The sequence below is a fragment of the Taeniopygia guttata genome, chromosome 4 (assembly GCF_048771995.1).
Source record: "Taeniopygia guttata chromosome 4, bTaeGut7.mat, whole genome shotgun sequence".
In the NCBI taxonomy this organism is placed as follows: Eukaryota; Metazoa; Chordata; class Aves; order Passeriformes; family Estrildidae; genus Taeniopygia; species Taeniopygia guttata.
In genome coordinates, this window is record NC_133028.1 from 29,559,707 (window position 1) to 29,576,829 (window position 17,123).

The 17,123-nt window shown below is 37.9% G+C and overlaps 1 protein-coding gene across 15 annotated transcripts in view; it reads left to right on the forward strand.

Annotated features, from left to right (window-relative positions):
* PCM1 (pericentriolar material 1) overlaps window positions 1-17,123 on the forward strand; it is a 40,509-nt gene continuing 23,386 nt past the window's right edge. For 8 of the 15 annotated variants that reach the window (XM_030261055.4, XM_072928249.1, XM_072928251.1 and 5 more), the window contains exons 1-12: window positions 252-385; window positions 3,975-4,093; window positions 4,679-4,924; window positions 6,049-6,321; window positions 6,839-7,009; window positions 10,549-10,726; window positions 11,700-11,809; window positions 12,222-12,438; window positions 13,640-13,838; window positions 14,141-14,317; window positions 15,061-15,218; window positions 15,427-15,641. In XM_030261055.4, coding sequence (XP_030116915.4) covers window positions 3,998-4,093; window positions 4,679-4,924; window positions 6,049-6,321; window positions 6,839-7,009; window positions 10,549-10,726; window positions 11,700-11,809; window positions 12,222-12,438; window positions 13,640-13,838; window positions 14,141-14,317; window positions 15,061-15,218; window positions 15,427-15,641 — 2,040 coding nt within the window. In that variant the 5' untranslated portion in view covers window positions 252-385; window positions 3,975-3,997. Of the gene's footprint in view, window positions 122-251; window positions 386-804; window positions 945-3,974; window positions 4,094-4,678; window positions 4,925-6,048; window positions 6,322-6,838; window positions 7,010-7,183; window positions 7,301-8,438; window positions 8,628-10,548; window positions 10,727-11,699; window positions 11,810-12,221; window positions 12,439-13,639; window positions 13,839-14,140; window positions 14,318-15,060; window positions 15,219-15,426; window positions 15,642-17,123 lie in introns of those variants that run through there. The other 7 variants (XM_030261057.4, XM_041715773.2, XM_030261063.4 and 4 more) reach the window with 5 other exon arrangements.

Below are 17,123 nucleotides of genomic sequence, written 5' to 3' on the forward strand. Positions count from 1 at the left end.
GCCCACCGCTCTTCTCCGACCGCCCCGGCGGTTGCGCGGGGCTCCTCGCGCGCCCCGCGGACCGGTTGGGCGGGGCGCGCGCAGCGGAAGGGCCTGCGCGGGCGGAGGTTGCCAGGTAACGGTGAGTGTCCGTCTGTCCCTCTGTGTCTGTATCCCTCCGCCAGGAACCGCCCCCCGCGCAGTGGTGGCCAAGATGGCGGCGGTGGCTGAGGCAGGAGCGCCGTGACCGCCTCCGCCAGCCCCGTCCCGCCGCGTCGGGCGAAGCGAGGCCGCGCCGCTCCTCCGCTGCCCGAAGGCGAAACGTTCGTCCGGGCAGCCCGGGCCCCGCGAGTGGCGGCCGGTGGCGGAGGAGGAGCCAGGCCGGTGACCTCCCCTCCGGCGCGGGGTGAGCCGCCTTCTCCTGCCCCTCGCGCGGCGCTCTGCCCCTTCCCCGTCCCTTTCCCCTGGTGGCGGCGGGGCCGCGCTGGTGCAGGGCGGCGGCCCGCGAGAGTGCGGGCTCGGGGGCGGCAGTGGGCTGGGAGGCAGGCGCGGGGCGGCGGGAAGCCGTGCGGTAGCGGCGGGCTGTGCGGGCCGCGCCCCTCACGCAGGGCAGGGCGCGTTGTTCGCTCTCCAAGGAGACGCCGCCGCCTTCGCGGCAGTGGAGGCGCCTTGAGCAGAGCCCGCCGACCCACGCACCCTGCGGCGCCCGGGCTTTGGCGCCGGGAAGAAGCGGGATCTCTGTCCGCCGCCCCCGGGCCAGGAGCGCCTCGCCCGCCTCAGGCAGCGAGGCAGAACCGCCGGGCCATCGCTCGCTCCGCCGGGCCCGCTGGCGGCGGCGAGCCCCGCCGGGCCTGCGCTCGGCGGCCGCCGTTGGGATCGGAGCAGGTCGGGACGGCAGAGTCTGCGGGCGCTGGAAGGTCCTGGCGCTGGAAGCTGAAGTGCCGGACTCACCGCCCATAACCGGGGTGTGTGAGCGCTGTCCGATGCAGCGGGAGAGGTTTTTGCTCTGTTGGCTGCTCCTGTGTGATGATACTGTGTAGTTTGCTTTTTAGGAGTTAATGTCCAGTGAGGAGCGTACGTCCTAAAAAGTTAAACTTAAAAAGAAATGTTTGGCCCCATTTTCAGCCTTTATGGTGCTATGATGGCTTTTTGCGACTTTCTGTTTTCCATTTAATTGTTTTTTACTTGTCAAAAGATTTCTCTTTGCAGTCTTAGATGCTCTAGAGAGCCCCTGCGTTCACATGAATGCTATAGAAAAAAATTCTCAAGAGCATCTTTACTGTAGAAAAAGAGCCTTTGGAGTACATACCTTTGATTTGCTTGCGTGTTAAGTAGTGTTTCTCCTCTGCCATCTGCATGTTGCTGATACATGTGCAGAATGTTTTGCCTATAATTCTGCATGTTATCTGAAGTTATTATTCCTGTAGAAAGTATAGTTGAAAGTCTTTTTTCTCAAATCCCTCATAAATCTTTTACGGCAGTAGACACATGCTCAAAAGCTTTTGTACAGATCCTGTGACTTGCATGAACCTGAAATTGGCAATAGGTTGCTGTAGGTAAATAGGTGGATAATGGGAAGGTAGCAAAGCTTTTAGAAGATCTTTTTGTAGAAACAGTTGGTAAAGTGAAAGCAAAGAAAAAATGCATATTGGTGAAATGTGTATGTGGAGGTGGAAAGCACAGCTTAATGTGAAAGACAAAAAAACCTAGCTGAACCTCTTTGTGTTTTTCAACCGAGTTAAGGAGGGAATATACCATCAGAGCTCTTGGACCTTAAACTTGCTTGATTTTAGTTCATTTGGAGGTATCTAAGACTATGATAGGAATGTTTAGAAACTTTTATTGGTAAGGGGATGCTTCTGTTAGAACACTTTAAAATCTGCTTGCTGGAAATAATAAAGATACTGTTGTTTTTGAGCTGTGTTTATCAGGGATGTTGGTATATGCTGGGTCTCTGTTTGAGAGTCCTGTTATTCACAATATTCCATCTGGGGCAGTGAATTTACTTCAGAGGTAGTGAGAGTCTCCTACAGCAAAGAGAGTTGCGAACAGGTTTTGTGAAAGTTTTTAAAAAAATGGATGTGAGTAGTTACTTGTATTATGTAAAGATGAATACTGCCACTTCTTTTTACAGTGGAAGATAGGGAAAAAAAACACTTTTGCTACGGTTTTAGTAGAATTATATAACGTGATGATGAGGAAACGGCTTACAGAACTGGACTGTAAACCCAGATGGCCTCTAATCTTCCTCATTATGCTCGGTGACATAGGTCAGGACACAGTGGCTATTGAAATGTTGGGTCCTACACATGTACAAAGCTGAACAGCTTATCTGTAACTTAAGATAGTTCGTTAAAACCATGACTGTTTTTAAACTGATAATTATGCATTTGCTTTGAATGCTCGTAAGTTTTGGCGTGAACTTCCCAGTGGACTTTTTATAGGATGTACCCTCTAGTTGCATGGCCTAGTGGACACTTCTGTTGGGATGAGGAAGGGAGTATGAGTTCTTGTGCAGGGACAGCAGGGCATAGTTGCCAAAGCAGCAGGCACTTACACCTGTTCTGGGTGTGTTCTGATTGTGGCTGTGTGATGCAGAAGCGGAATGACTCCTAACCGCGTTACCGTGACCTGGGCTGGCGCACTGCCGAGTGGAGATGTAGTTATGGTGAAAGGAGCATGCCTGGTAGATCCCATTTCCTTTATGATTTAGTCATTGGCTGTGTTTGCATAGGAATACTGCTTTGTAAGTGTGCCTCTTGAGAGGGCTGTACTATGGGATTTTGATTGAATCCTATACCTAAGCAAGATAGGTGTACTAGGAGAGCTTTTAAACTTAGTTCGAGATTAATCTGTTTTCCTTTCTGGAACTGATACTAAAAAAACAACAAGCTTCTTATCTACTTCCTAATCTTTAGTTTTGAATGATTTTTTCACCTTCACTCTGTGAAAATTAGTATGAAATAGTTGCAGTAAAAAGATGAGAAAGTGGTTCCTATCAACTTCTATATTTTTATTTTTTCAGTTAAGCTTAGGGTTATGTCCTAACATAGTAGCGGAAATGAGCAGGAGAAAGTAAATCTCTGCAAGACTTCTTTTCTTCTGCATCTGTTACAGTTCTTCATAGGTAAATTTTGTAGCTTTCTGCAGTGGAATTGTGCCAGCAGCACTTAGTAAATATAGTTAGCTATGTATTCTTCACCTTTTGGAACAGGCTAATCTAATTTTACTCTCATAAAGGAATACTTTTTCTGATCTTTCAACTTTAAAAGTTTTTGGTTTTTTTTTTAGTCCTAATGTCAAAACAAGAAATGAAAGCTTCAAACATTTAAGTTGCTTTATATTGCTTAGAGTGACACTGATGGAGAGCAGCTAAGGTCTATGAAATGCACATTATTTTGTTTGGTTTTGGTAGAAACTGTAATGTAAGTGGCAGGTCATTCACTGCTTAAATAGCTTGGTGAGTGGTAATGAAAGTCAAAATCCTTTTGACTTGATGTCTGTTTTCCTTGTGTTTTTTCAAGTGTGTCATTCAGTACTCTGTTTTTGATATCTCAGTATTAAAATTAATGTGAAAGTTTGACATACTGGGTCTCCTGTCACTTAATGTGCTGAAAGTGAAGGCTTTATGAATTACAAAGCAGCCTTTCTGAGCACTGTATTGTTTATTTTAAAGTGAGGACAATTGAAACATTCAAAAAAAAAAAAAAAACCAAAAAAAACCAAACCCAACTTTCTTTCACAGATCATAGAGGTTTAAAAGCCCCAAACCCACAACTACTATTTCGTTATTTTTTTAATGCCAGTTTCTGTGTTCTTCTCATTGATACGTTTTTAGTAACAGAGCATAGTAAATGGGAAGTTTCGTTTCCTAAACAGCTTTGTGTTTTCATCTTATAATGAATATGTAGTTGTCTTCTCGGATCATGAATCTTTAACATTTTCTGTGTAATCTGATTTTAATACTGCACATTTCTTTCAACTCCTTTTTATAGATTGCTTTTATAGATCACTTGTCATGGCAACAGGAGGTGGTCCCTTTGAAGAAGGCATGAATGATCAGGACTTGCCCAGCTGGACCAATGAGAGCCTTGATGACCGGCTGAACAACACGGTAAAATGATTATTTTCTTTTTGTTGCCATTTGATGCTGTACATTAGAACTACTAGCTAGATTTTATTAGTGACAGATAACAATGCAGAGTCCTAAGCCTCGTGATGCATGGCTTTGCATCCAGTGCAGCTTTACCTGGAAAACTTGAGGTAGATGTTAGCAAGCAATGGGTATAATTCAGAGATTGTGAGGTCTACAGAGATATTTATGGAAAGCATTTGGGTAAGTAAAGTGGATATGCACAAAACCATTGTAGGTGACAGGAAAGTGAAAGCTATAATTTAAAAAGTTCTGGACTCCTTAAAGTGAAAGAGTCCCCAACAAAGAGTTAAAATACAACTTGAACTTCATTTGAAGTTAATTTAATGCATTTAACATTTTCTGCCAAGCTATTTTTAATTTTGCAGTAGAGAAAATTTTATTTTGTAAAGTGACGTTTCCTCTAGAAATCTTAGAGCTTATTTCAATGTGGCTTGCTATTTTTACTTCTAAAATGGAAGTAAACTCTGTCACAGAATGCAAACATTTGCTTTTTGCCTGTGTGGATTATAAATATGATTTTTCTTCTCTCTCCTTCCCGTTAAGGACTGGGGAGGTCAACAGAAGAAAGCAAACAGATCTTCAGAGAAAAACAAGAAAAAGCTTAGTGGGGAAGGTGAAACAAGACTTACTAATGACATATCTCCAGAGTCTTCACCGGGAATGGAACGACGCAAGACCAGAACTTCTCATAGCTTTCCTCATGCTCGATACATGACTCAGATGTCTGTTCCAGAGCAGGCTGAACTTGAAAGGCTTAAACAAAGAATTAACTTCAGTGATCTGGATCAGGTTTGTATGAATACTAGCTCCCACTAGAAATGTGATTCCAAAATGTATTCGGTTATCTCTTAATAAAGTGACAGATGAGTAAAGAATCCTTTCATAAGGGATCAAGGTAAAAAAAAAAAAAAAAAAAAAAGGCACCATGACAACCAAATCAAAATCCTGGTTTTGAACTTAAGAAAATAAAGGAACATTCAGGACTGTGGCTTTTCTCTGTGTGATAGCTGTCTTCACTTTCTTGCTCTCGGCCATTAACAAATTCCTGTGTCCTGAAAGCAGTATTTCTTACTCATCATACTTGTGTGCTACTTGAAAATAGCTGTTACCTTATTTTGAAAGCCTGTTCTTGAACTTCCAGTTTTTGATCCTGAACATTGTTACCCTTGTAGATTAAGCAGAGGAGTGTCATTAAAAACTGCTCCTCAGTAGAGCAGAGAATGTTATGGCACAAATTCTTGAGCCATAACTACTTTTTTGGAAATACAGCTCATTCATCCTTCCCCCATCCAAAACTAAGGAAAAGTATGAGGGATTGATTCTTTTGGAACAAGGCATAAGTTTGTGTTCAGAACATAGGCTAGTTCATCTTTACCAAAGGTTGTTGCTAACTTCTTTGGTTGTGAAGATTCTTTTCAATGTGATTTGTTGTGCTGACTTACAGTTTAAAGGCTGGGCATAACTTCCTCCTCAAATTTATGTTAGGGCAACATGTCGTTATTCACAAGGTTTTAAAGAAAAGCTGAAGTTCTGAGGTATTATGTTCTGTACAGGAATATGTTGCTCTTTTATTATTGTTCTTTTCTCGAATGTACCTGGAGAAGTAGAATGCTTTTCGCTACAGTAGAGGTTGAGGTCACAGCAAAAATGAGGAACTAAATTCTGAGAAACTACAGAATGTTTTTGGTTCTCATTGTTCTGGGAGGATGGATTTGCTTTCTGAAAACTTTGTGGCAAAAAATTATTGGCACAGTCTTCAGCTAACTTTTGGCCAACTGGTGACTGATTAGGTAACTTTAAAATCAGTCTATTAATACTGTAGAAATAGTAATACAAGCAGGGAAAAGAAGCAGTGTTGAGAACATATTGAATGAAAAAATAAAGCAATTGTTCTTTCTTTTGTTTGTATATAGAGAAGCATTGGAAGTGATTCTCAAGGCAGGGCAACGGCTGCTAATAACAAACGTCAACTTAATGAAAGCAAAAAACCATTCAACTTCCTGTCACTGCAGATTAACACTAACAAAAGCAAAGATCCTGCCTCAGGTTCCCAAAAAAAGGAAGGTGGGGTATCAGCGCAATGTAAAGAGTTGTTTGGTGCTGCTCTAAGCAAGGATTTATTGCAAAATTGTCAAGTGTCTGCTCAAGAAGATGGAAGGGGAGAACAAGCGATGGATAGTAGCCAGGTATTTATACAGCTATAAAGTTTACAAAATATTGACTCTCAATCTTCAGTGCTGCTTTCTAAATTTCTTCAAAGTATTAATCTTTGTTGGAAATATTTAACTTCCTACTCTTCTGGAACTTGAAGACAATGTGAAACCAAACTTAATCATCTATTGTTCTTTAGAAATCTGCTTGTTGGTAACAGAAGTAACAATAATTTTCATTTTAGAGGTTTGTTCCCTTTTATATGGCTCCAGAAAGTTCTCTCACAGTTGACTGTTTTCCTATGTTGATGAGCTCAGTTGTGTTTTAGCCTGTATTGACCGACCAGAAGCTGTGCTTCAGCCTTGCAACTTCCTGCATGCATAAATCTATCCTTATAAAGGCTGTTGACTTTTAACCACTTGTGGAAGAGTGCTCAGAGGAGTGAAAGAACTAACATATCCCCCTTTCATTACTCCTTTGCTGTTCCTATCACTGTGTCTTGTGCATTGCAGTTGTAGCTGAATGCATTCAGTAACTTCAGTGTCTTTGCAGATTGTGAGCAGACTAGTTCAGATTCGCGACTATATTGCTAAGGCCAGCTCCATGCGGGATGATCTTGTAGAGAAAAATGAAAGATCGGCCAATGTTGAGCGTTTATCACACCTTATAGATGACCTTAAAGAGCAGGAGAAATCCTATCTGAAATTTTTGCAAAAGATGCTTGTAAGTTTGAGAACATAATATTTTTGTTTCTGTACTGTAAGCTTTTTTTAGGAGTTGACCGTTTATGTTTTGATGGTGCTACTGAGATTGTTCATTTTGGTATGTAGTACCTTCCATAATTCATTTTTACTGCCCCCTATATAGCTTTTGATTTGTGCCAATGAAATATTTCAGGCTAGAGAAAATGAGGAGGATGATGTTCGGACTATAGATTCAGCTGTGGGATCTGGTTCTGTAGGTGAGAGCACATCGCTAAACATTGATGTGCAGTCTGAGGCTTCAGATATCACGGTAAGCTGCCTTTTAGCAATTGAGGTAGAAATGAGGGCTTCATTTTGGTTTTATCATGGGTCTTATGATAGTGTCATAATCTGCAGTTCAGCTGAAAAATAATAAATCCCCAAGCACTCTGTTCAGGAGGTGTCCATGCATGTGTGGTTTTATTTTTTTAATATGAGAAGAAAAGTAACGATTCTGTCACAATAGCAATCTGAAGAATCTTTTGAATCTTTTATTCTTTCTTCAAAGCACAATGAAGAGTTAAATGTGTACTTTGGCAGAGAATTGAGTCACTTGTAGGAAGAAATACCTTTCTATGCGATTTTTCATCCCTAGGTTTGTTTCTGTTAGTGGGAAAAATTTTTGGGTGTTGGGTGAGAGGAGAGTTAGAAATGTTTCATTAGTAGGCCATTGTCCAAGCATCTTTCTAGTGATAAGATAGACCTAACACACAAGTTTCTCTCATGTTTTGGAAAGCTGGGCGCCTCTTCAGAAAATATATTCTGAATTTAGCGCTGAGATAAACAGTCCATTTATCTTTCTATTTATAAAAGCTTTTTTTTTTTAACGTGATAAAGTACCAGAGAGCAGGTACTCTTTCTGGCCGGTTGGCATACTGATTGTCCTATGGATAAGGAGAATTTACCTGCTTGGAAATAAAACAGTTAAAACATTAGGAAGATTTGTAATTATTTTTAGCTTTATAAGAACTCTTTCTATTTCTGTAAGGAAATAAAATTATAGACATGGAAGATGCACTTTAAACTTAAAAAATTAAATTTAGAAAATGCAGAAAAAGGTATGCTTTTTAAGAAGTGTCCATGTAAACTCACATTTGTCTCAGTATTTGCAAAATTTGTGCTTAAGTTTTTTGTTTGGCTCTTAATTTTGCACCTGAGCTCTCTTTACGTGCAGCTTGAATATTTTACATGCAGAGTGCACACTTCTGGTTGTATAATGTTGATTTCTATATGGAACTTTGTTGTGGAAATTCAAAAAATGACTAAAAATGTCTTCACTCTTTAGCAGATGTTACTAGATACTAGTTTTCATTATTTGACAAGAAAAAGTGGGTAGGTTTGTAACTTAAAAATGCATGCTAAGTTGGAGCACATTTTCAAAATCTAACATACTAAACTGTTCGATACAGGAGGTATCTTTTAGTTTGAGTTATCGGCCCTGCATTGAGGACAAACTAGGGAATTCAGCTTCACAAGAACAGGTTACAGACATTGATGTTACACCAAGCCCTAAAGGGAAAAGTGAGAGAGCTGCTCTGAATGACAGGGAAATCTGGCCTTGTGGGATTAATAGCCAGGATCGTGGATTGCTGTCAAAGGTACACTTCAAAATGTTACATTAGCCTCAAATAGGGTTTATACAGGCTAGTCTTCCCCATTCCCCCATCTCCCTTATTGCTTCAAATACTTGATACTTACAGTGAATGTTCCCACTGGATTGCTTATCTGTATCCAGCTGTCTTTTCACTGAATTAGTCTTTGCCTAGAATGTTTTTTCTTTGAATAGAAATGTTTCACAACTTTTTCTTCTGAATTGTTAGCCCTGAAAGTTAGCATTTATGTAACTCTGTATAGCAGGTGTTATTATTTTATGTAGATAATCTTTCTAAGTTTTGTTGTTCCCTTCTTGGGAAAACATACTGTAAATGTCACTTTCAGACACTTGTTATGGTTACACTAATAGTCAGCCAATGCACATTTAAACTAATACCAAATACAGAAGACAAATTAGAGATTAGTAGCCTTAACTTGTTCCACAAATGTTTTTCTGTAGTTATTTATATAACTATTTGGTTGGAAGGGAAAAAGCTTTCAAGGGGTACAGTGTCTAAAATGTCTTTTTTTACCCATTATGAGCTTTTTTTATATCATTTTCCTTTCTGTGATTTAATTTTTTAAAAGTCTTATATTCAGTCATTTTTCCCCCTAAAATAAAAGGCTTCAATGTTTTGTCAAGCTTACTAGTCTAAATGTAGAACTAAGATTGAAAATTTTGTTAATGCAGTTTTCATGAGCTGAAGCAATTTGGTACTTTAGATAAAGCTTGGACTATTTAATAGGTGATTGTGGCTAAGATATGTACCTTTGTTCCATTTCTTCCCCTTGTTCCTTCCTGTGCTGATTTCAATGTGTGATCTATTTTCCTCTACTCTGCTTTTTAAATGAAAGGTGAGTGTAACAGCAATCATCAGTGTTAGCTGCAGTGCATCTTTAGTGACACTTTTAGGAGTTTAGAATTCTGGATGTTTTCAGCTTTCTCTGCTGGAAAGTTGAGCATTCCTTAGTAACCAGAACTAGTTAATAAGATGCCTGCTTCTATTCTGACATTTGATGCAGAGTATTTGGACTGAATTTTCTACTTTAGAAACTTAAAACTATGTGGATAGAAGATTATACTTTCAAGTTAGTAGTGTTCTTTGTAAATGCTTGTTATTTTCCCTTATTTCATGTGCAAAGTGCAATTATGCAACTTCAGACAGGATGAGTATCTTGACTGTGGATGTCTCATTAAAATAATTAATTTGAGTAAAAGTTTTAGTGCAAATCTCCAGCTCCTAATTAGCATAGGATGAGGAAAATAACTGAGTTTTAATATATTTTAAATGCTCAGCATGCTTTCATTCTTTCAGAACTATTTCAAAATATTGTTTGAAAACAATGTAGACAGGGTCTATGCATGTTTTTGTTCCGAAATTGATTTACCCAAACCTGGCATATTCTAGTATCAATGCCATAAATACAGCACATAGAACTAAACATATTATAGGCTAGAAATGAGTTACTGCCCAAAACATTCTTCTGAAAATTTTAGAGATTTTAGGCCAGTAAATCAATTGCCATCTTGTGTTTTACGTAGCTCCGTGATGCAATGCCTTATCTTGCTTACCTTTAGGAGTCTTAAAGGTTAATACCCTCGGTTATGATTTAAAAGACAAAGGGAAGCTTGGGTTAGTCTTTGGGTCACATTAGGGCAGCTGACTGGCTTTGTAAAGAAAAAGAAAACTTAAACCCTCAGGAGCTATAAACATGTCTTGGTGGTACAGGCTTCTTCCTGTTGGATGTATGAGGTTTATTTTTAGATAAAAGCCTATCAGAAAGGTGAAGCTGTTTCATTTTTCCTTTTTTCCATTAACCAGGCTGTTAATTTATATGCAAGTTGTTCTTGCTTTGACACTTCTTTTACTAGTTCTCAACAGGTAAATGGTTGTATTTATGGTAATGTTGCTCCATCTCTTGCAGGCCAGAGATCCTCAACAGGAAGCTAAGGAAGAGTTGGAGAACTTGAAGAAACAGCATGATTTATTGAAAAGAATGCTACAACAGCAGGAGGAATTAAAGGCTCTTCAAGGAAGACAGGCAGCTCTTCTTGCTTTGCAGCATAAAGCAGAGCAAGCCATTGCTGTCCTGGATGATTCTGGTATGTGAAATGATGGCATCTCTTATATCATGTTAGTATGCTGACTGAATGATTAAAGCTGGAATTGTGAAATACACATTAAAAAGGTTTTTTTAATTGCAAAGCCTCTTTCTGAAGAGTTGATAATGTAACATTATAAAATGATGGGTCATGGAAAAACCCAGAGCTGATTACTGTTGTTTACCTGTAAAATCCCAGAAGTGTGAGTTTTTCTCCTAAGAATTGGTCTACTCAATGTTAAGATTCAAATTCAATTTATGGAAAAATTTATTTTCCCCCAGAGATTATGACTTCATTACACACACAGTAACAGTGAAACTTTACTGTGTGTGTAATGAAGTCATAATCTCTGGGGGAAAATAAATAATATTTGTGTTTGACTTTTCTTATGAGCTGTTGGTTTGTATTGGGGGAAAATAGGAAGAATTATTTGGGTCTTTCAACTGCCAGTTGCATATTTAGTATTGTTTGAATATGAACTTTTGAGGCAGAGGCAAAAATTTATTTCTCTCATAAAGCTTTTTGAAGAAAGAACTTCCAAGACTGCATTTGCAGATGTAAATATTGCAACTACACCATTATGAAAGCTTGGTGTCCCGTTAATTACCTCCACTGTTGTCAGTTTAGCTATATTAAATAATTGTAGTTTTATTTCTGATGAGTTTCTATCAGCCTTTGACAAATTGGTTGCTTTCATTTTGCTCTGAACTTTTTAGCAAAACACAGAGCAAGCCTAAAGTCCCTTTTTATGGTCCTTTACAGAGCAGCTCTGAGCTGTCTTGTTAGTATTTTTGTAGCAGAAGCCATCTTTCAAGAGTAAAGCTGGTGGAAAGGACACAAAATTAAAAATACGTGCTGTATTTTTAGAGGGTCAGTATATTGATGTTGCTAAACCACACATTTTTATTTAAATAACCTTTATTTCATCACTGTGGAAAAATACTTATATTTTCCTCTTTTTCTGTATGCCCAGTTGTAACAGAAACTACAGGTAGTGTTTCAGGAGTGAGTCTTACATCAGAACTGAACGAAGAATTGAATGACTTAATTCAACGCTTTCACAACCAACTTCATGATTCACAGGTTAGTCCTGAGATGGTACTGTATAGATTTTGCCACTATCAGTTTTTATTCTGTTTACCAGTGCAGTTCAATGTTTGTCTTGCTCATCTGTATTTGCTAGTGAATTTATCAGCATTGCCCCCAAACTGAAAAACTCAGCAAACTTGAAAATTCTTAGGGGTTATTAGCTGACTGATCTATGCTTTGAGTCTCATGGGTTTCCATGGAGGTCTAGAGTTGCTTTACTGCAATTTAATTATTAACTCTGTATATTATTGGAATGTCATTAGAGTGTTTTCAGTATATTTCCCTTTATAGTACTCTTTGCTTTGGTGTTGATTCTGGTGCTGCGTATAGATGGTCCATAAGAAAGCTTTTTGTTTCTTACAATTTATTTACCTTTTATTGTATAAAATGGAATTACTCTTTTTAGACACAGTCTGTGCCTGACAATAGAAGGCAAGCAGAAAGCCTTTCACTTACCAGAGAGATTTCACAAAGCAGAAACTCTTCAATGTCTGAACACCAGTCAGATGAGAAGGCACAGCTTTTCAACAAGATGCGAATGTTGCAGGGTAAAAAGCAAAAGATGGACAAACTATTAGGAGAACTTCATACACTTCGTGACCAGCATCTAAATAACTCTTCCTGTAAGTCAATATAGACAGAACTGTATTTTTGTCATGAATACCATGTTTTTAATGTGCATGTTTTGTAACTTTGTCTTTCAGATTGCAATTGGTCAATGAAATGCAGGTGATAAAAACTGTGCTGGGGCAATATTAATGTAAATGGTATTAATGCTGTGTAAATTTCTGTCTTAACGAAAAACTATAACTAATGATGATTAGTGTCTATTAGCACTTTGGTTTATAACACTGAAGATGACTAATGTGAGGATGTGATGAGTTTTTTTTTTCTTCAAGGCTTATCTGTGACACATCTGGCTTGTGAAAAAAAGAGCCATATTAACTTGAACTTTGTGTGTTTTTATTACAGTACGTCTGCATTTGTGTACTCGGCATTTCATGTATTAGTAGCTTTAGGGCTGTATGGCTTTGGTCCCCCTCTGTCAAAAGGCTTTCATGTACACTCATGGCAGGGACTTCAATCACAGGCCATTCTAGAGGGCTTTACCTGTCTGACTGGTCTAGAGCTTTGGACTTTTCTTTTAATGGCTTTGTGCTCTGCTTATTGATGTAGACCTGTCCACTTGCTGCTCTCGCTCTCTATTTCTAACAATGCATTTGTAATGGTGATGTTTGTCCTGTGGTTGAAAGCTTCTGAGGGGTGATCACAGCATATTCTGGTTGTCATTGAGAAATGAGGCCTTGAAGCATGCACTTGGAGAAGCACATGCGGATTTAATAGTTATGTTACTGTACTTGTTTTTCTATATGTATTTAATGCATATAATATGAACATATTGGGATATGATTTCATGTAGCTGGAAGAAGCAAAAATGGACAAAAAAAATCTTAGCAGAGATGAAAAATTTACTAGGATTTTTCTTTTGATCAAAATTCTAAAATGTTAAATTTTTATAAAAAGGAAATGTAGCCCTAAGTAAAACCTTGAAAAATCTCTATGGGCAGATTCACAGAATGAAAGCTTCTGCTTCTGACATTTGATAAAGCTAAAAGGGAAAAACTGAAGCCACCTTATTACTCACTGTCTATTGGCATTGCATGGAATGAAACTTAAGAAAAAACTTGTTGTTTTGCTAAGGAAAGAAGTTATTAACTGCTGTTTTGTCTATTGACAATATTTTCTGTCATTTTTTTAATACAATTCACTTAAGCAGATTTCTTATTATGAATTGTTCACATAAGCTGTATTTTTTTTCTGTAGTTTTTCCTGCTTCAGGTTCTCCTCAAAGGAGTGTTGATCAAAGAAGTACAACTTCAGCTGCTTCTGGTCCTGTAGGCATAGCAACTGTTGTCAATGGTGAAACAAATAGTCTGGCATCTGCTCCCTATCCTCCTGATTCCCTGGTTTCTCAGAATGAGAGTGAAGAGGATGAAAATCTAAATCCAACAGAAAAGCTTCAGTAAAAGTTCTTTAATTTTTTTTTTCAGTCTTTGCTTTAGTAATTTGGAGTGTTACTTTTTTAATAAGTTCCGTGTTAAGTAACTATTTCCATTTTTTGATCTACCTAATTTAGTATTACAGACTACTTAATAAGCAATCCAATACAGTTAACTGAATTCAGAGCTTCAAGTGTGAAGTTCTTATAGCTTGGAAACTGGCAGTAAACTCTAAGAACTTTAAAGTACATATATTCTTTTTAACTCTACATAGATGAGTATAATATGGCAAAACAGATTAAATACTCTTTTTTTTCCTCCTCAGGAAGCTAAATGAGGTTCGTAAGAGACTGAATGAGTTACGTGAGTTAGTTCACTACTATGAGCAGACATCTGATATGATGACAGATGCTGTGAATGAAAACACTAAGGAGGAGGAAGAAACAGAAGAATCAGAAAGTGATTCTGAACATGAAGATCCACAGCCTGTTACAAATATTAGGTTGTTGTATTTTTTGTTATCCAAAGTCTTTGTAGCTGAGTTTTTGCTTCAGGAAACCTGAAATACTTTATTTGAGTCAACCAGAAGTAACTTAAATCTGTGCTTATTGCATTAACAAAATTACAGTTTTTTTTTTAATTTGAGGTAACTGTTACACAGATGTTCTATAATTATCTAATCCTTGGTGTCTTATTTATTTAGATAAGTGTGAACATTTAGTAAATCGCTATAAGGCTTCAAAAATCTGTAATTCCTTTGGGTTTAAGCACTGAATTATGTGTATGGACTTTCACTAGAAGATTACAGTCTTAGATTAGAAAATTAGTAAAAAACCCTTCAGTTTACAGGGGCATTGATAGCTATAGTTTGGCACCTGTGTGCATTGAGGATCTTCACCTGGTAGTAATGAACAGTCAGTTAGCTATGCATCATATAAAGCTTCTGTAATGTAGACATATACCTGTAAGACCTAATGTATTGTTGCAGATCTAGCAGGGCATAATTTAAAGCTGCTTTGACTGTTAAAAAAAAGTAATCTGTTGGAGAGATGAATATGGAAAGCCTCCCAATGTCTGGACAGATTTTATATGGAGTTGAAGTTTGTTTGGGGGTTTTGTTGGGTTTTTTTAGGGAGAGGAGTCAGAACACCTATTCGTAAAAAAGCTAGGTAGAAGAAGACTAAAGTAAAATTGTATCTATACCAGTTTTTAAAAAGTTAACATGAGTAATTTATTTCACCCTAGAAACCCTCAAGGAATCAGTAGTTGGAGTGAAATAAATAGCAACTCAAATGTACAGTGTGGAACTAATAACAGAGATGGAAGACATCTTAATACAGACTGTGAAATAAACAACCGATCTGCTGCTAATATAAGGACTCTAAAAATGTCTTCTGCTTTAGGTATGTTCTAAAATCTTGCAATAGTTTTGCTTAGTACAAATAACTGATAGCTGCACAGAGTTTTGGAGGTCTTTGTTTGATGAGAAGAAATTTCAAGAGCCTTATCATTAAGCTATTATTTTTCTAATGCCCAGTAATTACAGTGGACTTCAGAAGTTCAGTAATGTGTCTTTGGTATTGTTTTGTTTCCTCCTCTCCCTGTTTCCAGACTGTCATAATAGGGAGAATGACAAACACCTCGATCTACCCCAAGGTGAAGATGATGAAGTGGAAGAAGATCGAGTTAGTGAAGATTCCATGTCTAGTCACAGAAGCAGCCTGGCTGATGTGGCTGGAGATGCCGAGTTTGAGCAGAAGATCAATAGGCTTATAGCTGCAAAACAGAAGCTTAGACAGTTACAAAACCTTGCTGCTATGGTGCAGGTCTGTAACAAATGTAAACTTGTGCACAAAAATTTAGCATTTGCTGTTTCATGTTATCTGTACCTTCTGATAGGGAAAAATTGCTTAATGCAACATGTAAAATACTTATTTATAGCCTAGGGAAAAAGAGGTACTGTTTGATTTTTCTGATTTCAAAGGTGCTACTTCTGAGGTTTAGTTCAGGGATTTTCTTGGAGGATGCTAGCCTAAGAGAGCAGTGGTCTTTATATTTAACCTTAGCACTGGGTTACAAAATACAATTCAAGAAGTAGATAAGTATTATTTTTTAAAATATTAGACATTTTTAAGATTATACTGAACATTCAATATGTTTAGGTTTTTGAACCGTAGGTTCAATCAACAAGGAGCATTTTTCATTAAAATCTTTGGATGTTGCAAAATATTTGACTTGAAGTATTTTGGTTTGGAGGCAGTGGTTTTATTTATTTTGAGAGTTTTGAGGCCCAGCTATAAGTTGGAAGTGTTTTAAATTTAGAAAATCTCACGCTAATTTAGTGATGTTAGCAGCACAATGTCATGAATCTAATGTCCCTTCAGAATGCTCACATTTGAGCACCATCTGCACATTTGAGCATCATAATGTCTGCATATTGAATGCACATAGGTGTATCAGAAATAAAAAGGCTTTATGTGAGAACTTTAAAATCAAGCTCAGTTGGAACTTATGTTTTACAATAGCAACAATATAAACACAGTATTGTTATATCAAGATAATACTCCTGTATTATTTCTCAGCATCTAGATCAGTGTTGGTTTTTATCATCACTATAGAGGTGCTAACTGTGCAGTGGTATAAATCAGAATTGGAGATGATTCAGCAGCTTCCTTGATAAATAGCCTAATTAATAGCATATCTTCAATCATCACAATTCCAAGGCTTGTTATGTGTATGTAATCTCAGCAAAGATACAGTAGGTCTGTGAGCTGTGTCATTCTTGGTCACCAGTGATCTCTCCTGTTTGGCAGAGTCTTTATGAAAAATGATTACATTGGAAAACAAAAGCAGCAGTGGCTACGGCTTTCATATTTTCAAATTGAGAACTGAAAATACAGAAATTATGAAAAAAAATAAAAGCAGAATAGAAAACCAGTTGGACTGTCTCAAAAATATTTCAGCTTAAGTTTTCAAGGGCAGTTTTGTTATTGTTAATATTTAAGTTCACTGATTGTGGTAAATAAGCAGTTTTGTTCACCTCAGTGTCCTTCTGTTCCTCCTTGCTCTTTCTTCATATGCTTGTATCTTTCCATCCACTGAGTCATGGGCAAGTGGTTTATACTTCTAAAATGAGACAAATTATTTGTATTTAGAGTGGAAATTTCTGTAGTTGAGGTTGAGCTAAATAACTTTAAATTCTCTCATTAACTCAGTTTATCTTAAAGTCATGATGCCATGGTGATAGTGGCTTCTCAGTTTTTGGTTTGTACTAAAGATAAAGCTATTCATACTGATTAGTTTTGAAA